The 21,976-nt window shown below is 68.2% G+C and overlaps 2 protein-coding genes across 2 annotated transcripts; one reads left to right on the top strand and one right to left on the bottom strand.

Moving 5' to 3' along the window:
• Positions 1–746: 746 nt before the first annotated feature.
• EXOC3L2 (exocyst complex component 3 like 2) lies at positions 747–7,151 on the bottom strand. The gene is made up of 11 exons (XM_032746101.3): positions 6,578–7,151; positions 5,099–5,774; positions 4,361–4,475; positions 4,141–4,251; positions 3,820–3,920; positions 3,530–3,637; positions 3,319–3,454; positions 2,912–3,034; positions 2,238–2,393; positions 1,670–1,791; positions 747–1,106 (listed from the first exon to the last, which is right to left on the bottom strand). Exons 1-11 carry the CDS (start codon positions 7,110–7,112, stop codon positions 872–874), a joined length of 2,418 nt encoding a protein of 805 aa, XP_032601992.3. The 5' UTR covers positions 7,113–7,151; the 3' UTR covers positions 747–871.
• Positions 7,152–8,958: 1,807 nt separating this feature from the next.
• MARK4 (microtubule affinity regulating kinase 4) lies at positions 8,959–21,621 on the top strand. The gene is made up of 17 exons (XM_072920890.1): positions 8,959–9,152; positions 10,322–10,531; positions 11,374–11,427; positions 11,546–11,594; positions 12,089–12,154; positions 13,000–13,070; positions 13,562–13,618; positions 14,475–14,711; positions 15,313–15,432; positions 16,146–16,245; positions 16,333–16,442; positions 16,828–16,984; positions 17,475–17,764; positions 18,810–18,898; positions 19,298–19,377; positions 20,151–20,195; positions 20,306–21,621. Exons 1-17 carry the CDS (start codon positions 9,102–9,104, stop codon positions 20,368–20,370), a joined length of 1,851 nt encoding a protein of 616 aa, XP_072776991.1. The 5' UTR covers positions 8,959–9,101; the 3' UTR covers positions 20,371–21,621.
• The last annotated feature ends 355 nt before the right edge of the window (positions 21,622–21,976 follow it).

Raw genomic sequence — 21,976 nt, 5'->3', positions numbered from 1 at the left:
TCCCCCTCTTTGCCGCCATCCTCCCGGTGATTCACCGGCGCCGCCACCGGGACCGTCCCCGGCCATGCCCGGGGGGGGGGGGAGGTGACAACGTCCGCGCTGCTTTTTGTCACCGCGTCCCCGCTCGGTGCCACCCCCATCCCCGAGTGTCCCTAATTATCCCCCGTCCCCAAATGTCCCTAATTGTCCCCCATCCCCAATTTCCCCCCCTTTTCGCCCCCCGGCGCCCCCCGGTCCCCGCCCAGCGCTGCCGCTTCCGCCGCCGCCGCCGGTCCCTCCCCGGGGCCGACCCCGGTGACCTCTGGCCCCGCTCCCGCCCCGGCCACTTATTTTTAGCCATTTTTATTATTTCTCGCCTCTTCCTGCCCGGATTCGGCTATTTCTGAGCCGGGGGACCCGCCCAGGGCCCCCCCCGGGCCGCGGCCTCCGTGTCCCTCTGCTGAGCGGTGCCACCGGAGCCCCCCCGGTGTCCCCAGCGCTGTCCCCAACCCCGCCACGGCCCCGGCAAGGGCTGAGGTGGCCGCTTGTGGCCACCCTGTCCCCTTGTCCCTGCCATGTCCCCTTGTCCCCACAGTGTCCCCTCATCCCCCTCGCTGTCCCCAAGTCCCCCCCAGTGTCCCCAAGTCCCCCCCGGTGTCCCCAAGTCCCCCCCAGTGTCCCCAAGTCCCCCCCGGTGTCCCCAAGTCCCCCTCGCTGTCCCCAAGTCCCTCTCAGTGTCCCCAAGGACGAGGACACCGCCACCAGCCTTAAATTCACGCCGTCATTTACACGCTGGGGGGAACTGGGGGGAACTGGGAGGAACTGGGGGGAACTGGGGGGAAGCGGGGTGGGGGTGCCACCCGGATTTTGGGGTGTCCCCAGGCCGGGGGTGTCACGGGGGGGTCCTGGCGGGGCTGCGGCGGGGCAGGCGCAGCCGGGGCAGCTGGAACGGGAGGCAGCGCACGGGGCGCGGCACCGGCAGCTCCGAGAAGAACGGCCGGGCCCGGGAAGGGGGTCCCGGTTCGGCTTCCGAGCCCCCCAAATCCTGCAGCACCCCCAGAATCTCCCGCCGAGGGCCCTGAGCCCGCAGCCCACGCGCGTCCAGCAGCGCGGCCACGTGTCTCCGCCTGCGGGGACATTGGGGACATTGGGGACAGCGGGGACAGTGAGGGGGCAGTGGGGACAGGGGGGAAAGGGGGAACAGGGGGTCAGCAGCGACAGCACCCCGAAACATCCCGGAGCCCCCCAAGGTTTGGGGAGAGGGGCGCGCCCCCATCTCCGGGGTGACCCCCTCGCCTCACTGGTTGAACTGGTCCCAGTCCCCCCCTTTAACTGGTGTCCCCTCCCCCCCACGGGTGGCCGCGCGTGCCTCCGGTCCCCCGGGAGCGGCACCGGGACAGGGGAGGGGACCTGGCGCTCGGCCGCGGCCGCTTCCCGGCGGGAGGAACCGGGCGGGAGCTGCCGGGAAGGGCCGGAGCCGCGTCCGGTCACCGCGTGGTCACCGCGGGCGGGCTGCAGCCACCCGTGTCACCCACCCGTGTCACCCACCCCCGGTCCGTGTCACCCACCGTGTCACCCACCCGTGTCACCCACCCCCGGTCCGTGTCACCCACCCGTGTCACCCACCCGTGTCACCCAGCCCCGGTCCGTGTCACCCCGCCGGGACCCCCGGGGGTCCCCCCGCACCCACCGGACGTCGGGGAAGTCCCGGGCCAGGGCGCCGACCTCCATCTGCAGCGCGGCCGTGTCCTCCAGCACCAGCAGCTCCCGCAGCCGCGGCACCACCGAGTCCAGCCAGGGCGCGGCCGAGTCCTGCGGGACACCGGGGACGCCTCAGCACCCACCCGTGTCCCACGGGTGTCACCCGGCCCAGAAATGTCCAATGGGTGTCACCCGGCCCAGAGATGTCCCATGGGTGCCACCCAGCCCATCGATGTCCCACGGGTGTCACCCAACCCCAAAATGTCCCACAGGTGTCACCAAACCCCAAACTGTCCCACAGGTGCCAAAAGTCTCCCATGGGTGCCACCCAACCTAGAAATGTCCCATGGGTGCCACCCAATCCATTGATGTCCCACGGGTGCCACCCAACCCAGAAATGTCCCATGGGTGCCACCCAACCCACCGAAGCCCCACGGGTGCCACCCAACCCACTGAAGCCCCACAGGTGCCACCCAACCCGACCCCCAGCGACGTCCCACGGGTGCCACCCCACCCATGGGTGTCCCCCAGCCCCGGGGGGTCCTGGGGGGTCTCACCAGGCGCGTGAAGAGCTCGCGGAGCTGCCGGGCCTCGTCGCCCATGCGGGCGGCCACGCGGGCGCGCGCCTTGGCCGAGGCGCAGCCCGGGCGCCCCTGCAGCAGCGGCCGCACGTACTCCTGCAGCACGCGGCGGTGCAGCTCGCTGACCAGCGCCTGCGGGGACAGCGCGGCCACCGCGCCACCGGGTCACTGGGGCGGCATTGGGGTGGTCACCGCGCCCACCGGGGTCACCGGGGTGGCATCAGTGTCACCACCGTGCCTGTGGTGTCACCGGTGTGGCCACCGTGCCTGTGGTGTCACCAGGGTAGCACCCAACGATGTCCCATGGCCATCACACCCATGGGTGTCACCCAACGGGGCGCCCAACAATATCATGGTGGCCCACAGGTGTCACCCAATGTGACACCCAACAATGTCACTGTGTCCCTCAGGTGTCACCCATCCCGATGTCCCTCAGGTGTCGCCCATCCTGATGTCCCTCAGGTGTCACCCAACCCGAGTCCCCACCGATGTCACGGTGTCCCACAGGTGTCACCCAAGTCCCCATTGATGTCCCACAGGTGTCACCCAATGTGACACCCACCAATGTCACTGTGTCCCCCGGGTGTCACCCATCCCGATGTCCCCCGGGTGTCCCCCGGGTGTCCCCCGGGTGTCCCCACCCCGCAGACCTGGTGGGGCTCGGGGTGCAGCGGCCGCAGGGTCTGCGCGAAGCCGGTGATGAGCATCACGATGGCGTCGAAGGCGTCCGAGCTCGTCAGCCACTTGCGCTTCATCAGCTTCGCAAAGTGGGGCTGGGGGCGGCAGGAGGGGACGTCACCGCCACCGCCACCCGCGGGTGGCACCAGCCTCGGCCACCGAAACACGGTGACGGCCACCGTGTCCCAAAGGTGTCACCCAACACGGCACCCAGTGATGGCCACCAAGCCCCACAGGTGTCACCCACCATGTTCCAAAATTGTCACCCCCCCACGCCCCACAATTGTCACCCACCTCATGCCCCACAGCTGCCCCCCAACCCAGCACCCCCAAACCCCCTCCCCGCACCCACGGGTGCCCCCGCCCGCCCTGGTGGCACCTTGAGCTCCTCGAGCAGGCGGCGGGTCAGGAGGTGGCCGCAGGCGCGGGTGACGCGGTCCAGCGCGGCGTGCGCCCGCCGCCGCGGCTCCTCGCTCTCGGGGTGCCCGAACTGCGCCAGCCGCTCGGTGAAGGCCCTGGGGGGGGGACAGTGGGGTGGGGACACCGCGGGGACACCGCGGGGACACTCGGGGACACTCTGGTGGCCTCACCTGAAGGGGGGACAGCAGTTGGCCAAGGCCATGGCGCGGCCGGCGGTGCCATCGGGCGGGGGGAGCTCACCGGGGGCGTCCAGGAACCGCTCCACCTTCCGCTGGAAGCTGGGGACACCCGGTCACCGCGGCGGTGGCACCGGGGGACACGAGTGTCACCGTGTCAGGGTGTCACCGTGTCCCTGTGTCACCCCCGCCGCGTGCTGCGTCACATCCCGGTGTGCCCACGCCACCCACGTCCCCCATGGGTGTCCCCAGGGTGTCCCAGGGTGTCCCCAGGGTGTCCCCACCTGTGCAGGAAGGCCACCAGCACGCCCAGCAGGCTGTGGGCCATCTCCCGCCCGAACTCGGGGGTCACCTGGGGGGCTCGGTCCACGTGGGCTCGCAGCAGCTGTGGGGACAAGGCCACCGTGGGTGTGGGGACACGACCACGGTGTCCCCTAAGCCATGGAGACACGGCCATGGTGTCCCCCAAGCCGTGGGGACACGGCCACAGTGTCCCCCGAGCAATGGGGACACGGCCACGGTGTCCCCTGAGCCACCACTGTCCCCTCTGTGGGGTCACAGCGAGGTCCCCAAGGGGGACAGGGACACGGGTGGCACGGCCGTACCCCGGTGACACGCGTGGCCAGCCCGTCCTCCATGTCCTGGCTGGTGACATCCTCGGGCCACGTGTCCTCGCTGAGCTGCAGCTCCTGCGCCAGCGCCACCTCCACCTTGGCCTGGGACAGCGGGGGGACACGCTGGGGACACCAGGGGACACGGGGGACAGCGGGGCGGGGTGCGGTGTCCCCTGCCACCCCCGTGCCCCGGTGTCACCCGTGTCCCCACCTTGACGGCGGCGATGCAGGAGCTCTCCAGGTCCCGCTGGGTCTCGGGGGGCAGGAGGGGCCCCAACTCCTGCGCCCGCAGCAGAGCCCCCACCTCGGGGTGCCCCAAAACCTCCCTGCAGGGGGGGGATGGCCTCGGTGGGGGTTTGGGGACACCCTGGGGACACCCCTGGGACACCCCGGGGACACCCCGGGACACCCTGGGGACACCCTGGGACGCCCCTGGGGTCACCCTGGGACACCCTGGGACACCCCAGGGACACCCTGGGACACCCTGGGATACCCGGGGATGGATGTCAGGGGGCTGACACCACCTGGGGTGGGTGGGGCAGGTGTTGGGGGGTCCCGAGGGTGTCACAGGGTTATGGGGCGGGGGTCCCACAGGTGCCAGGAGGGGTCACCTGGGTGTCCCAGGTGTGACCCAGGGATGACACCCTCTGTGCCGGGGTGGGTGGGGCAGATTTTGGGGGTCCCCGGGTGTCTCACCTGGGGTGGGTGTTACTGTGGGGCAGATTTCGGGGGCGGGCATTGATTTGGGGCAGATTTTGGGGGCGGGCGCTGCTTTGGGGCAGGTTTTGGGAGCGGGCTTTGCCGTGGGGCAGATTTCGGGTGCAGGCGCTAATTTGGGGGAGATTTCGGGTGCGGGCACTAATTTGGGGCAGGTTTCGGGGGTCCCAGCCCCTCTCACCGGGGGCGGGCACTAATTTGGGGCAGGTTTCGGGGGTCCCAGCCCTCTCACCGGGGGTAGGCGTTGCTGTGCCAGTCGAGCAGCAGGTACAGGTCGGGCACTGCCAGGGGTCTCTGCGCCAGCGCCCGCAGCTGCTGCGCCAGCGCCCGGTGGTATCCGCGGGCGTAGACCCCCAACGCTCCGTACTCGGGGGGGTACACGGGCGCTACGTGGCTCCGGACGACCCCCAGGTCGCCCACCACCCTGGCGGCCAGCGCGGCCAGCCGGGCCCCGAGCCCCCCGGCCGGTGCCACCTGCGCCAGCCGCTCGGTCGCCGCCCGGGCCACCGCCTCCTGCCAGCGCCGCCGCAGCCCCCGCGGCCGCCCCGGGACGGTCCCGGGAGGGCTCCGCGCGTCCGCCGCCTCCTCCTGCTGCAGCACGGCCACCACGGCCCGGAGCGGAGCCGCCGCTCGTCCCGCCGCCACCGCCTCGCCCAGCACGGCCCAGAGCTCCGCCAGCAGCGCCCGGTACAGCAGCGCCACGTCCCGCGCCCGCCGCCCGCCGCCCGGGCCCGGGGACGGGGGGACCGGGGAGGGCGGAGGGGTCGCCGGTGAGGAGGGGGCGGCGGGGACGGGCGGAGGGGACGGGGGGCGCGATGGGGTCAGAGCGCACTCGGCCTCCAGCGCGATGATCTGCGCGTCCGCCGCCAGCAGCTCCCGCCGCTGGATCAGCTCCAGGATCTCCAGCACTGCGGGGGCGCGGGCGGGTCACGCGTGGGGACTGGCCCCAGCCCCGTGTCAGCGTCCCTGTGTCCCCAGCCCCGTGTCACCATGCCTGTGTCACCATCCCCGTGTCACCATCCCTGTGTCCCCTGTCCTCGTGTCACCATCCCCGTGTCCTCATCCCCATGTCACCATCCCTTTGTCCCCTGTCCCCGTGTCACCGTCCCTGTGTCCCCAAGTTCTCTATCCCCATCCCCGTGTCACCATCCCCGTGTCCCCTGTCCTTGTGTCCCCAACCCCGTGTCCCCTGTCCCCATCTCTGTGTCCCCATCCCTGTGTCCCTTGTCCTCATGTCCCCATCCCCAAGTTCCCTGTCCCCATCCCCGTGTCCCCATCCCCGTGTCACCATTCCCGTGTCCCCTGTCCCCATCTCCATGTCCCCATACCCGTGTGGCCTGTCCCCATCCCCGTGTTCCCCAGTTCCCTGTCCCCATCCCCGTGTCACCATCCCTGTGTCCCTTGTCCTCATGTCCCCATCCCCAAGTTCCCTGTCCCCATCCCCGTGTCCCCTGTCCCCATCTCTGTGTCCCCTGTCCTCATGTCCCCATCCCCGTGTCCCCTGTCCCCAAGTTCCCTGTTCCCACCTCCTGTCCCCAAACCCCCCGTGTCCCCCCGGTGTCCCCAAACCCCCCGTGTCCCCCCGGTGTCCCCAAACCCCCCGTGTCCCCCCGGTGTCCCCAAACCCCCCGGTGTCCCCCCGGTGTCCCCAACCCCCCCTGTCCCCCCGGTGTCCCCAAACCCCCATTGTCTCCCCGGTGTCCCCACTCACCGGACAGCGGTCCCCTGTCCCCGCCGCCGCCGTCCCCGCCGCCGCCGCCGTCCTCGTCCCTCCCGCCGCTCCCGGGCCGCGCTCCGTTCCCGTCTCCGCCGTGCCCCGGGGGTGCCTCGGCCGCCGCCGCCCTCTCGGTGCCGCCGCGCGGTCCCCACGGTCCCCGGGCCAACCGGAGCAGCGAGCCGCGCTTGCCGCCGCCCGCCTCCTCCGCCGCCCGCCGCGGGACCCCCGAATCCTCCGAGCGCCGCCGCCCGCGGGGCCCGCCGGGCTCACGGCAGCGGCGGCCGAGGCCGAACGGAGCCCCGAGCTGCCCCCGGTGCCCCCCGAGCTGCTCCCGGTGCCCCCCGAGCTGCTCCCGGTGCCCCCCGAGCTGCCCCAGCCCCACCAGCCCGGCCAGGGTGGCGCGGCGGCGGCGGCGCCCCTCGGGGTTGGCGGAGAACGGGTCCCGGTCCCCGTCCTCACGGCCCCCGCCCGGTCCGTCCGCCGCCGCCGCCGGGCCCGGCCCGCCCGGGGGTCTCCGGAGCAGCGGCATGGCCGGGGGGCACCGGGGGCACCGGGGGGAGCGGGGACACCGGGGGCACCGGGGACACCGGGGGAGCGGGGACACCGGGGACACCGGGGGCACCGGGGGCACCGGGGAGAGCGGGGAGAGCGGGGACACCGGAGGGAACGGGGACACCGGGGGGAGCGGGGAGAGCGGGGACACCGGGGACAACGGGGGCACCGGAGGGAACGGGGACGACGGGAACAACGGGGACACCGGGATGGCAGCCGGAGCAACGGAGACACCGGGGGCACCGGGGAGAGCGGGGAGAGCGGGGACACCGGAGGGAACGGGGACACCGGGGTGGCTCTGGAGCAGCGGGGACGCGGCGGGGACGCGGCAGGCGGGCTCCGGTGGCTCCGGTAGCTCCGGTGGCTCTGGTGGCTCTGGTGGCTCCGGTGGCTCCGGTGGCTCTGGTGGCTCCGGTGGCTCCGGTAACTCCGATAGCTCCGGTAGCTCCGGTGGCTCTGGTGGCTCCGGTAGCTCCGGTGGCTCCGGTGGCTCCGGTGGCTCCGGTAGCTCCGGTAGCTCCGGTAACTCCGGTAGCTCCGGTGGCTCTGGTGGCTCCGGTAGCTCCGGTGGCTCCGGTGGCTCTGGTGGCTCCGGTAGCTCCGGTGGCTCTGGTGGCTCCGGTAGCTCCGGTGGCTCTGGTGGCTCCGGTGGCTCCGGTAGCTCCGGTGGCTCTGGCGGTGCTGGCGGCGGTGGCGGCGGGGAGACCGGCGGCTCTGGCGGTGGCACGGGCGGAGCTCCGCTCACACCGGCGGCTCTGGCGGTGACACCGGCGGCTCTGGCGGTGACACCGGCGGCTCTGGCGGTGACACCGGTGCCTGTGACGGTGCCACCGGGGCGGCGCTGCCCTGCCCGGGGGTTTCCTGAGGAAGCGCCGCCCCGGCGGGGCCTCCCCGGCCGGGCAGGGTCAGCCCCGGTTCCGCTCGGGAACCGGCACCGGGAGGCGGGACCGGGGGAGCGGGGGGGCGGCGGCGACAGCGGGGGGACACCGGGGGGGGACCGGGGGGACAGCGGGGACAGCGGGGGGACACCGGGGGGGGACCGGGGGGACCGGGGACAGTGAGATGGGACCGGGGGGACACTGAGCAGACACCGGGATGGGACCGGGGGGACCTTGGGACACCGAGGGGACACCGGGATGGGACCGGGGGGACCTTGGGACACCGAGGGGACACCGGGATGGGACCGGGGGGACCTTGGGACACCGAGGGGACACCGGGATGGGACCGGGGGGACCTTGGGGACACCGGGGACAGCGGGGGGACACCGGGGGGGGACCGGGGGGACAGCGGGGGTGACCCGGGTGACACAGGTGACACAGGTGACACAGGTGTGACACGGAGGGGACACGGCTGGCACTGGTGACCGCACGGGTGACCCCAGGTGTGACCCCAGGTGTGACCCCCGGGTGTGACCCCCGGTGTGACCCCAGGTGACCCCACCGGTGACCCCACTGGTGACCCCAGGTCACCCAGGTGTGACACGGAGGGGACACGGGTGACACAGGTGACCCCACAGGTGTGACACGGATGACCCCGGGTGTGACCCCGGGTGTGACCCCAGGTGACCCCAGATGACCCCCAGATGACCCCCAGATGACCCCAGGTGACCCCTCCCGGCCCCGCAGGGGTTAAACGCGCTCTCCCTTCCCATTGGCCAGCGCTCAGCCAATCACAACGCTCCGCCCGCTCTCCGCCACGCCCCTCAGGCTGGGGGCGTGGCCATCTGTCTCCATGCCGGAGCGGCGCGTTCTGATTGGTCCTCCTCTCCCCGTGGGCGTGGCTAACACTCCCAGCCTCACTGCTCATGCTCCCTCTACAGGCGAAGCCCCGCCCACCAACTTCCGGTTCCGGCGCCATGGCCGCCATGGCCGCCCCGGCCCGGCCCCGCCGGTAACGGGAGCGGCCCCGGGAACGGGACCCGGGCGGCGCCGCCGGCCGCTCCCGCCGCCCCCCCCGGGCCGGGACCATGTCCTCGCGCTCCGCCCTGGCGGCGGGCAACGAGCGCAACGCCGACACGGTGAGGGGGGGGGCGGCGGTACCGGGGGGGGGAAACCGGGAGGGACCGGGGGGAACCGGGAGGGACCGGGAGGGGTTTGGGGGTAACCGGGAAGGGATCCGAGAGGGACCGGGGTTACCGGGAGGGCCTGGGCTGGTACCGGGAGGGGTTTGGGGAGAACCGGGAGGGGTTTGGGGGACACCGGGAGGAACCGGGAGGGGTTGGTGTTTTTGGGGAGGGGTCTCGGGGGATTTTGGGGGGCTTGAGGAGGAGTCTCGTCGTTTTGGGGGGGTTTGGGGTTTTTGGGGAGGGATCTTGAGGGTTTTGGGGGGTTTGGGGTTTTTGGGGAGGGGTCCCAGGCAGTTTCTGGGGGGGTCTCACCCCTGCCGTAATTGGGGCGGGGGTCTCCCTGTGTTATTTTAGGGGGGCATTCAGGGGTGACCCCATAGTTTGAGTGGGGGTCTCCCCTTTATAATTAGGGTGGGGGGTCTCCCTGTAATATTGTGGGGTGGGGGTCTCAGGGGTGACCCCACAATTGAGTCTGGGGTCTCACTGATATTTTAGGGGGGTTTTCAAGGCTGACCCCACAATTTTGATGGGGGTCTCTCGGTGTTATTTGGGGCGGGGGTCTCCCTGGGATAATCAGGAGGGTCTCAGGGCTGACCCCACAATTTGGGTGGGGGTCTCAGTGGGATAACTGGGGCGGGGGTCTGGGGTGCTATAACTGGGGCGGGGGTCTCAGTGCTATAATTGAGTCTGGGGTCTCAGTGCTGTAACTCGGGCGGGGGTCTCAGTGCTATAACTGAGGTGGGGGTCTCAGGGGTGCCCCCCCAATTGAGTCTGGGGTCTCACTGCTATAACTGAGTCTGGGGTCTCACTGCTATAACTGAGTCTGGGGTCTCACTGCTATAACTGGGATGGGGGTCTCAGGGGTGCCCCCCCAATTGAGTGTGGGGTCTCACTGCTATAATTGGGGTGTGTTACTGGGGTGCCCCCCCAGTTGAGTCTGGGGTCTCCCTGTGATAGTCAGGGGGGTCTCAGGGCTGCTCCCCCAATTGAGTCTGGGGTCTCCCTGTGATAGTCAGGGGGGTCTCAGGGCTGCTCCCCCAATTGAGTCTGGGGTCTCACTGCTATAACTGGGACAGAGTTCTCAGGGGTGCCCCCCAATTGAGTCTGGGGTCTCCCCCCAGCTGGCGGCCCCGGGGGGCGCGGCCCGGCCCGAGAAGGGCCCCCCGGCGGGGGCGGGCCCGGGCCGGGGGTCGCTGGGCCCCGCCCGGGGCCGGAACTCGCTGGGGGCGGAGGAGCCGCCGCACGTGGGGAATTACCGGCTGCTGAAAACCATCGGCAAAGGCAACTTCGCCAAGGTCAAACTGGCCCGGCACGTGCTGACCGGCCGAGAGGTGCGCGGGGGGCCGGGGAGGGGGCTTTGGGATTTGGGGAGGGGGTTTGGGGGGGCTTCGGGGTGATTTGGGGTGATTTGGGGGTGATTTGGGGTGGTGGGAAGGGGTTTGGGGGTGATGGGAGGGGGTTTGGGGTGATTTGGGGGGGTGGGAGGAGGCTTGGGGGTGGTTCAGGGGTGATTTGGGGTGATTCAGGGCGATGGGAGGGGGCTTGGGGGTGGTTTGGGGGTGATTCGGGGGGGTTCGGGGCGGTGGGAGGGGGTTTGGGGTGATTTGGGGAGGTGGGAGGGGGTTACGGGGTGGCTTGGGATTTGGGGAGGGGGTTTGGGGGGGCTTTGGGGGTGGTTTGGGGGTGATTTGGGGTGATTCAGGGTGATGGGAGGGGGATTTGGGGGTGGTTTGGGGTGGTGGGAAGGGGTTTGGGGGTGATGGGAGGGGGTTTGGGGGGGCTTTTCGGGTGGTTTGGGGTGGTGGGAGGGGGTTTGGGGGTGGTTTGGGATTTGGGGAGGGGGTTTGGGGGTGATGGGAGGGGGATTTGGGGTGATTTGGGGCAGTGGGAGGGGGTTTGGGGGGGCTTTGGGGCGGTGGGAGGGGGTTTGGGGCTGGTTTGGGGGTGATTTGGGGGGGGTTCGGGGCGGTGGGAGGGGGATTTGGGGTGATTTGGGATTTGGGGAGGGGGTTACAGGGTGGCTTAGGGTGATGGGAGGGGGCTCAGGGATTTGGGGAGGGGGTTTGGGGGGAAATTGGGGTCCCAGAAGGAGCTGGGAGGGGTCCCAGGTGAGTTTGGGGGTCCCAGGTAAATTTGGGGGGGGTCCCCTGAGCGCCCCCTCCCCAATTTTCAGGTCGCCATCAAAATCATCGACAAGACGCAGCTGAACCCCACCAGCCTGCAGAAGGTGGGGAGGGGTCCCGGGGGGCTCCCCCCGCTTTGGGAAGGGGTCCCCACATGGGGGAGGGGTCCCCAAATTGGGGAGGGGTCTCCACCCCCCCCCACTGACCCCTTCCCCCCCTCAGCTGTTTCGGGAAGTTCGGATCATGAAGGGGCTGAACCACCCCAACATCGGTGAGGGGGGGCCCGAATTGGGGAGGGGTCTCGGGGGTGGGGAGGGGTCCCAGAAATGGGGAGGGGTCCCAGAAATGGGGAGGGGTCCCCAAAATGGGGAGAGGGTCTTGGAAATGGGGAGAGGGTCTTGGAAATGGGGAGGGGTCTCGGGGGTGGGGAGGGGTCCCAGAAATGGGGAGGGGTCCCAGAAATGGGGAGGGGTCTCCAAAATGGGGAGTGGTCTCGGGGGTGGGGAGGGGTCTCCAAAATGGGGAGGGGTCTCCAAAATGGGGAGGGGTCCCAGAAATGGGGAGGGGTCTCCAAAATGGGGAGAGGGTCTTGGAAATGGGGAGGGGTCTCGGGGGTAGGGAGGGGTCCCCATTTTGGGGAGGGGTCCCGAATTTGGGGATGGGTCCCTGGAATTGGGGAGGGGTCCTGGGGGTGGGGAGGGGTCCCAAATTTGGGGAGGGGTCTGGAATTTGGGGAGGGGTCGGCGCTGACCCCCCCCCCCCCAGTGAAGCTGTTTGAGGTGATCGAGACGGAGAAGACGCTGTACCTGGTCATGGAGTACGCCAGCGCAGGTGGGCACACCTGGGCACACCTGGGGCACACCTGGGCACACCTGGGGGCTCCTGGGGGCACCCAAAATACACCTGGGGCACCCAAAATACACCTGGGCACATCTGGGGGCACCCAAAATACACCTGGGGACACCCAAAATACACCTGGGGCACCCAAAATACACCTGGGCACATCTGGGGGCACCCAAAATACACCTGGGGACACCCAAAATACACCTGGGGCACCCAAAATACACCTGGGCACATCTGGGGGCACCCAAAATACACCTGGGCACATCTGGGGGCACCCAAAATACACCTGGGCACACCTGGGCACACCTGGGGGCACCCAAAATACACCTGGGCACACCCAAAATACACCTGGGGGCACCCAAAGTACACCTGGGGGCACCCAAAGTACACCTGGGGGCACCCAAAGTATACCTGGGCACACCTGGGCACACCCAAAATATACCTGGGGGCACCCAAAGTACACCTGGGGCACATCTGGGGGCACCCAAAATACACCTGGGCACACCCAAAATACACCTGGGGGCACCCAAAATACACCTGGGGGCACCCAAAGTACACCTGGGCACACCTGGGCTGTGCCCGAGCCAGGTGTGGATTTTGGAGATTCTTTTGGGTGGAATTTTGGGGATTTTTGGTTGGATTTTTGGGGGTATTTTGTGGGATTTTGGGGAATTTTTTGGGTGGAAGTTTGGGGATTTTTGGTAGGATTTTGGGGATTTTTTGGGTGGATTTTTGGGAATTTTTTGGGGGGATTTTTTGGGTGGATTTTGTGGGGTGTTTTGGGATATTTTGGGTGGAATTTTGGGGATTTGGAGCCAGCTGTGCCCCCCCAGGTGAGGTGTTCGATTACCTGGTGTCCCACGGGAGGATGAAGGAGAAGGAGGCGAGGGCCAAGTTCAGACAGGTGGGGACACCTGGGGGGGCTTGGGGACACCTGGGGACAATTTGGGGACATTTTGGGGGGGTTTGGGGACACCTGGGGACAATTTGGGGACATTTTGAGGGGGTTTGGGGACACCTGGGGACAATTTGGGGACATTTTGGGGGGGGGTTGGGGACACCTGGGGACAATTTGGGGACATTTTGAGGGGGTTTGGGGACACCTGGGGACAATTTGGGGACATTTTGGAGGGGGTTTGGGGACACTTGGGGACAATTTGGGGGCATCTGGGGGGGTTTGGGGACACCTGGGGGAGCATTTTGGGGAGACACCTGGGGGGGGCTCGGGGACAATTTGGGGACACCTGGGAGTGGTTTGGGGACATCTTGGAGGGGTTTGGGGACAATTTGGAGACACCTGGGGGGGCTTGGGGACATTTTGGGGACATCCAGGGGGGTTTGGGGACACCTGGGGGTGTTGGGGACCCTCGGTGCCAATGCCACCGCTGTCCCCAGATCGTCTCGGCCGTGCACTACTGCCACCAGAAGAACATCGTGCACAGGGACCTCAAGGTGGGACACGGGGACACGGCGGGGTGGGGACACGGGGGTGGCACCACGGGGGTGGTGGGGAGGTCCCCGTGTCCTTCTTGGTGTCCCTGTGTCCCTTCTGGTGTCCCCGTGTCCGTCCGTCCTGATGTCCCTGTGTCCGTCTTGGTGTCCCCATGTCCGTCCTGATGTCCCTATGTCTGTCCTGCTGTCCCCGTGTCCGTCCTGGTGTCCCTATGTCTGTCCTGCTGTCCCCGTGTCTGTCCTGGTGTCCCCGTGTCCATCCTGGTGTCCCCATGTCCGTCCTGCTGTCCCCGTGTCCATCCTGGTGTCCCCGTGTCCGTCCTGCTGTCCCCGTGTCTGTCCTGGTGTCCCCGTGTCCATCCTGGTGTCCCCATGTCTGTCCTGCTGTCCCCGTGTCCGTCCTGGTGTCTCTGTGTCCGTCCTGATGTCCCCGTCCTGGTGTCCCTATCCCCATCCCAGTGTCCCCATCCCAGTGTCCCCATCCCAGTGTCCCCATCCTTGTCCCCATATCCCCATTCTTGTCCCAGTGTCCCCATCCCAGTGTCCCCGTGTCCCCATCCCAGTGTCCCCATCCCAGTGTCCCTGTCCTTGTCCCCATGTCCCCATCCCAGTGACAGCGTCCCTGTCCCCGTGTCCCCATCCCAGTGTCCCCATCCCAGTGTCCCCCTCCTTGTCCCCGTGTCCCCACCCCAGTGACAGTGTCCCTGTCCCCGTGTCCCCACCCCAGTGACAGCGTCCCTGTCCCCGTGTCCCCAGGCCGAGAACCTGCTGCTGGACACCAACACCAACATTGGGATCCCATCTCAGTGTCCCTGTCCCCATCCCAGTGACAATGTCCCTGTCCCCGTGTCCCCAGGCCGAGAACCTGCTGCTGGACGCCGACGCCAACATCAAGATCGCGGATTTTGGCTTCAGCAACGAGTTCTCGCGGGGCTCCAAGCTGGACACGTTCTGCGGCTCGCCCCCGTACGCCGCCCCCGAGCTCTTCCAGGGCAAGAAGTACGACGGGCCCGAGGTGGACATCTGGAGCCTGGGGGTCATCCTCTACACGCTGGTCAGCGGCTCGCTGCCCTTCGACGGCCACAACCTCAAGGTGACCGCTCGGACAGCTGTGGTCACCTCTGGGTGCCGCCCGGTCACCTCCCGGTACCACCCAGTCACCTCCCAGTACCTGTGGTCATCTCCTGGTACCACCCGGTCACCTCCCGGTACTGCCCGGTCACCTGTGGTCACCTCCTGGTACCTGTGGTCACCTCCTGGTACCACTCGGACACCTCCCGGTCACCTGTGGTCACCTCCCGGTCACCTGCGGTCACTGCCCGGTCACTCGGCCCTGACCCTCCTTGGCCACCCCCTGTGACCCCTGAGCTCCCCACAGGGGTCAGCCGGTCAGTGGTCACTCTGGTGGGCGTGGCCTGGAGGTGACCGGTGCCACTGGTCACCTGTGGTCATCTGCTGGTACCTGTGGTCACCTGTGGTCATCTCCTGGTACCTGTGGTCACCTCCTGTCCCCTTTGTCCCCTCCAGGAGCCCCAGGGCCACTCCCGCGTCCCCTCCTCTGTGTGTCCCCCGTGTGCCCCCTGCCCCTAATCCCCTGACCCCAGCTGACCCCAGCTGACCCCCACTGACCCCAGCTGACCCCCGCTGACCCCCGGTGACCCCGGTGACCCCGGGTGACCCCGTGACCCCCCCAGGAGCTGCGGGAGCGCGTCCTGCGGGGCAAGTACCGCGTGCCCTTCTACATGTCCACGGACTGCGAGAACATCCTGCGCCGCTTCCTGGTGCTCAACCCCGCCAAGCGCTGCACCCTCGAGGTCTGGGGGGCCTGGGGGTCCTGGGGGGGCTTGGGGGTGGTTTGGGGAGGGTCAGAGGGGGTTTGGGGGTGGTTTGGAGAGGGTCAGAGGGGGTTTGGGGAGGGTCAGAGGGGGTTTGGAGCGGCTTTGAGGGGGTTTGGGGCGGTTTTGGGGGGTCCTGACAGGGCTCTGAGGGGGTTTGGGGGCGGTTTGGGGAGGTTTTGGGGGGTTTTGGGGCAGCTTTGGGGGGTCCTGACAGGGGTTTAGGGGGTCCTGACAGGGGTTGTGGGGTCCTGACAGGGGTTGTGGGGTCCTGACAGGGCTTTGGGGTGGCTTTGGGGGGGTTTGGGGTGGTGCTGGGGGGTCTCAGGGGTTCTGAGAGGGGTTTGGGGTGGTTTTGAGAGGTTTTGGGGGCCCTAGTGGAGGTTTGAGGAGTTTTGGGGCAGTTCTGAGGGGTTTTGGGGGGTTTTGGGTCATTTTTAAGGTGTCTCAGGCATTCTGGGAGGGGTTTTGGGGTGGTTTTGAGTGGTTTTGGGTCAGTTTTGGGTCAGTTTTAAGGGGTCTCAGGGGTTCTGGGAGGTCCTGAAGGGCTCTGGGGGTGTCCCATGTCCCCCTTTTGCCACGCTGTCACCCCTCTGCCACCCATATCCCCGTGTCCCCCTGATGTCCCTGATGTCCCCAATGTCCCCCCATGTCCCCCCAATGTCCCCCAACGTCCCCGTGTCACCCCCCAGCAAATCATGAAGGACAAATGGATCAACATCGGCTACGAGGGCGACGAGCTGACGCCCTACACGGAGCCCCAGGAGGACTTTGGGGACACCAAACGCATCGGTGAGGGACACCCGGGGACACCTGGGGACACCTGGGGACACCTGGGGACACCGGTGACACCGGTGACACCGCGCTGTCCCCTGGCAGAGGTGATGGTGGGCATGGGCTACACCAGGGAGGAGATCAAGGAGGCGCTGAGCACCCACAAGTACAACGAGGTGACGGCCACCTACCTGCTGCTGGGCCGGCGGGGAGAGGTGGGTGACACTGGGGACATCGGGGGGATTGGGGACACTGGGGACATTGGGGACATCGGGGACATTGGGGACATGGGGGACATCGGGGACATTGGGGACATCGGGGACATCGGGGGGACTGGGGGATTGGGGACACTGGGAACATTGGGATTGGGGACATTGGGGGGGACATTTGAGGACATTGGTGACCCTGGTGACCCTGGTGACACTGTGGCCCTGGTGACCCTGTGACCCTGGTGACCCTGGTGACACTGTGACCCCGGTGACAATGGCAGCCCAAAGGTGGCACTGGCCTGTCCCTGTCCCTGGGGTGGGTGACACTGACCCTGGTGACCCTGGTGACACTGTGACCCTGGTGACCCTGTGACCCTGGTGACAATGGCAGCCCGAGGGTGGCACGGGCCCGTCCCTGTCGCTGTCACGGCCCCGGGGCCCGGCCGAGGCTCCCAACGGTGCCACCACCAAGTCGGGGACGTCGGGGACACACGGCCGGGGACAGCGCGGGGCCGGCCACCACCGGCAGCGGCGGCACAGCGACTTCTGTGAGTGACAGCGGGGTGGCACTGGGGACATTGGGGACATCGGGGACATTGGGGACATTGGGGTGGCATTGGAGACATTGGGGACATTGGGGGGCACTGGCGACATTGGGGGGCACTGGGGGATACTGGGGGGCACTGGGGGGACACTGGGGGATACTGGGGGGGCACTGGGGGATACTGGGGGGGCACTGGGGGGCACTGGGGGGACACTGGGGGATACTGGGGGGGCACTGGGGGGCACTGGGGGGACACTGGAGGGACACTGGGGGGATACTGGGGGGCACTGGGGAAACACTGGGGGATACCGGGGGATACTGGGGGGACACTGGGAGGCACTGGGGGGATACTGGGGGGGCACTGGGGGGCACTGGGGGGATACTGGGGGGACACTGGGGGGCACTGGGGGGCACTGGGGGATACTGGGGAGCACTGGGGGGGCACTGGTGTCCCCTCCCCCGTGACCCCTCGTGACCTCTCCGTGACCCCGCAGGTGGCCCCGCCCCCTCGGCGGCCCCGCCCCGCCGCAGCCCCCCCGGCCCCGCCCCCCCGGCCGAGCTGCGGGAAGGGGGCGTGGCCTCGGCGGGAGTGGGCGTGGCCTCGTCCCGGCGCGGCAGCGGCGGCGGCCCCGGGGGGGCGGGGCCCGGGCCCGGGGGGGCGGGGCGAGCGGGCGGGGCCGCCCCGCCCCCCTCCCCCCTGGTCAGCCACGCCCACAACCCCAACAAGGCCGAGATCCCCGAGCGGCACCTGGAGGGAGCGGTGGGTACACCTGGGCACACCTGGGGGCACATCTGGCACACCTGGGCACACAGCTGGGCACACCTGGGGGCACCTGGGCACACGTGGGCACACCTGGGGGCACACCTGGGGCACCTGGGCACACACCTGGGCACACACCTGGGGCACCTGGGCACACACCTGGGCACACACCTGGGCACACCTGGGCACACACCTGGCACACCTGGGGGCACCTGGGTGGGCAGCTGGGCACAACTGGCACACCTGGGGGGTACTTGGGCACACCTGGGGGTACCTGGGCACACACCTGGGGCACCTGGGCACACCTGGACAGGCAGCTGGTCACACCTGGGAGGGCACTTGAGGGGGTGGGAACACCCTGAGTGGCACCTGGGCACACCTGGGGGGTACCTGGGCACACCTTGGGGGTACCTGGGCACACCTTGGGGGTACCTGGGCACACCTGGGCACACCTGGGCACACCTGGGGGGTACCTGGGCACACCTGGGGGGTACCTGGCCACACGTGCGGGTACCTGGGCACACCTGGACGCGCCGTTTATCCCCCCCCCGCAGCCCCATGTGCCCCCCAGTGTGATGGGCCGCAGGAACACCTACGTGTGCTCGGGGGGTGAGCGGCACCTGCTGCTGCCCAACGGCAAGGACAGGTGAGCGGGCACAGCTGGCACACCTGAAATCCACCCGAAAATCACCCAAAATTACCCCCAAAGCCACCTCTGCCTGTACCGCTATGGGGGGGGTGGGTGGGGTCACCTGTGGGTTGGGGGGGTCACCTGTGGGGTCACCTGTGGGGTCACCTGTGGGTGTGATGTCACCTGTGGGTGTGTGATGTCACCCGTGGGTGTGTGATGTCACCCGCGGGTCTCACCTGTCCCTCACCTGTCCCCTCCCCCAGCCTGCCGTCCCGCCCGCCGCCCTCCCCCTCCAGCCACTCGCTGGGCGGGGCTCACCTGGCGCACCTGGCCCGGGGCTGCTCCGCCCGCAGCACCTTCCACGGGGGGGGCGGGGCCGGGGGGGGCCGCCGGGGGGGTGGGGGAGGGGCCGCCCCTCCCCCCGCCTCGCCCCCCCCCTCCGGCCCCGCCCCCGCCGCCGCCGCCCCCCCCCGGCCCCGCCCCACGGCCACGCTGCTCAGCAAGATCACCTCCAAGCTGACCCGCAGGTAACGCACCTGGGCGGGGAACGCACCTGGGGGGCACCTGGGGGGCACACATCTGGGGGGGTCATACATACCTGGGGGGGCACACACACCTGGGCAGGTAACGCACCTGGGCAGGTAACGCACCTGGGGGGCACACACACCTGGGATGGCACACACACCTGGGCAGGTAACACACCTGTGGGGGCACCTTGGGGGCACACACACCTGGGGGGGCACACACACCTGGGGGGTCACACACCTGGGGGGGGCACACACACCTGGGGGGGGCACACACACCTGGGGGGGCACACACACCTGGGGGGGCAGGTAATGCACCTGGGGGTGATCTGACACGCCTGGGGGGTCACCTGTCCCACCTGTCTCACCTGTCCCACCTGTCCCACCTGTCCCACCTGCCAGGGTGTCCCTGGACCCCTCCCGGCGGCAGAGCTCCAATCGCTGCGTCTCGGCCACGCCCGGCCCCGGTGCCACCAAGATCCGTGAGTGGCACCTGGGCACACCTGGGCACACCTGGGCACACCTGGGGGACACCTGGACACACCTGGGATATGCCTGGGGCACACCTGGGGGACACCTGGGGGGCACCTGGGCACACCTGGGGGGCACCTGGGCACACCTGGGGACACCTGGGGGCACCTGGGCGCACCTGGGGGCACCTGGACACACCTCTGTCACCTGTCCCAGTGTTCCCAGTGCTTGTCGGGGGGATTTTGGGGCTGGGGGATTTTTTGGGGGGAAATTTTTGGGGATTTTTTGGGTTTTTGGGATGGAATTTTTTGGGACATCCGGGGGATTTTTGGGATGGGATTTTTTAGGGTTTGGGGATTTTTGGGATGCGATTTTTTTGGGCTTGGGGGTTTTTTGAATTGGGATGTTTTAGGGTTTTATTTTCGGGACATCTGAGGGATTTTTGGGATGGAAATTTTGGGCCATCTGAGGGATTTTTTGGGATGGGATTTTTGGGGCCATCTGAGGGATTTTTTGGGATGGGATTTTTGGGGTTGGGATGGGATTTTTTGGGGCCATCTGAGGGATGTTTGGGATGGAAATTTGGGGCTATCTGAGGGATTTTTTGGGATGGGATTTTTGGGGTTGGGATGGGATTTTTTGGGGCCATCTGAGGGATTTTTTGGGATGGGAATTTTGGGGTTGGGATGGGATTTTTGGGGCCATCTGAGGGATTTTTTGGGATGGGATTTTCGGGGTTGGGATGGGATTTTTGGGGCCACCTGAGGGTTTTTTTGGGGGTCAGGGTCGCAGACGAACCTGCGGGAATCGGGGGACCTGCGCTCACAAGGTGGGTGCTGCCCCTCCCCCCTCCCCCCTCCCACCTCCCCCCCCGGGGGACCCCCGGGACCCCCCCCCACCCCCCGGGACCCCCGAACTCACCTGTCCCCTCCCCCACAGTCGCCATCTACCTGGGGATCAAGCGGAAGCCGCCCCCCGGCTGCTCCGAGGGGGGGGGGCTGTGACGGCCCCTCCCCCACCCCCGGCAGCCGCCCCTCCCCCGCCCTCGGGGGGGACGGGGCAACGGCCCCGGGGACCCCCAGAACCGGATCGGGACCCCCGGAACCGGATTGGGACCCCCAGAACTGCATCGGGACCCCCAGAACCGGACTGGGACCCCCAAAACGCGACCAGGATCCCCCCCGGGGACCCCCGGAACTGGATCGGGACCCCCAGAACCGGACTGGGACCCCCAAAATGGGACTGGGACCCCCCCCAGGATTCCCAGAACAGGATTGGGACCCCCCAGAATTGGATCCGGACCCTCCCGGGACCGGATCGGGACCCCCAGAACCGGACTGGGACCCCCAGAACTGGACTGGGACCCCCAGAACTGGATCGGGACCACCAGGATGAGACCGAGACCCCCCCCCGGGACCAGATCAGGACCCCCAGAACCGGATCGGGACCCCCAGAACTGCATCGGGACCCCCAGAACCGGACTGGGACCCCCAAAATGGGACCGGGACCCCCCCCCGGGACCCCCGGAACTGGATCGGGACCCCCAGAACCGGACTGGGACCCCCAGAACCGGATCAGGACCCCCCTGAGACCCCCAGAACGAGACCAGGAACCCCCCAGAACTGGATCGAGACCCCCGGGCCCCCCCGGGAGCAGAATGGGACCCCTGGAACGGGATCAGAACCCCCAGAACTGGAGCAGGACCCCCCCCCGGACCCCCAGGATGAGACCGGGACCCCCAGAACCGGACTGGGACCCCCAGAACCGGATCGGGACCCCCCCGGGACCCCCAGAACCGAACTGGGACCCCCGAAATGGGATCAGGACCCCCCCCGGGAGCAGAACGGAACCCCCAGAATGAGACCCGGGACCCCCAAAACTGCATTGGGACCCCCCCGGGACCCCCAAAACCTGCCCGGGGGACCCCCCAGGAGCCCCCCAAGGATTCAGCAGCCCCGGGATCCCCCCGACACCCCCCAAAATTTGGGGACCAGCGGCGCTGGGACCCCCCTGGCCCCATAGGGGGGTGGGGGATGGGGGGGGCACTTTGGGGGTCCGGTGCCAAGATTTTGGGGACCCCCACCCCCAAACTGCAGCCCCCTCCCCTCCCGTGTACAGTCTGTAAATAGGCCCCGCCCCCCCGGACCCCTCCCCTCCCCCCCAGGACCCCTCCCCCATTTTTAAGTTATTCCTGCCCCGAGCTGTGCCCCCCACCCCCCCGACCCCCCCCCAAAAATAAACCTCGGAACCCCCCCTCCCCGTGTCAGTGTCTGGGGGGGGATTTTGGGGAATTTGGGGAGGGGGATTTGGGGAGGGGGAAGGGGGGATTTGGGGGGAGGGATTTGGGGGATTTGGGGAATTTAGGAAGGGGAACGGAGGGTTTGGGGGGAGATTTTGGGAATTTGGGGGGAATTTGGGGAGGGGGAAGGGGGGATTATGGGTGGGGGGATTTGGGGTGGGGGGAATTTTGGGGCGTGGGTTTGGGGAATTTGGAGAATTTGGGAAGGGGATTTGGGGTGGGGGCGGGTCAGAACGAGACCCCCCCCAATGTCACTCAAGGGGCGTGGCCACCACCCTTATATGGTAATTTGTGGGCGTGGCAATCCAGAA

This window comes from Taeniopygia guttata, chromosome 34 (assembly GCF_048771995.1).
Source record: "Taeniopygia guttata chromosome 34, bTaeGut7.mat, whole genome shotgun sequence".
Classification (NCBI taxonomy): domain Eukaryota; kingdom Metazoa; phylum Chordata; class Aves; order Passeriformes; family Estrildidae; genus Taeniopygia; species Taeniopygia guttata.
This window is presented reverse-complemented; position numbering and strand designations above follow the sequence as displayed.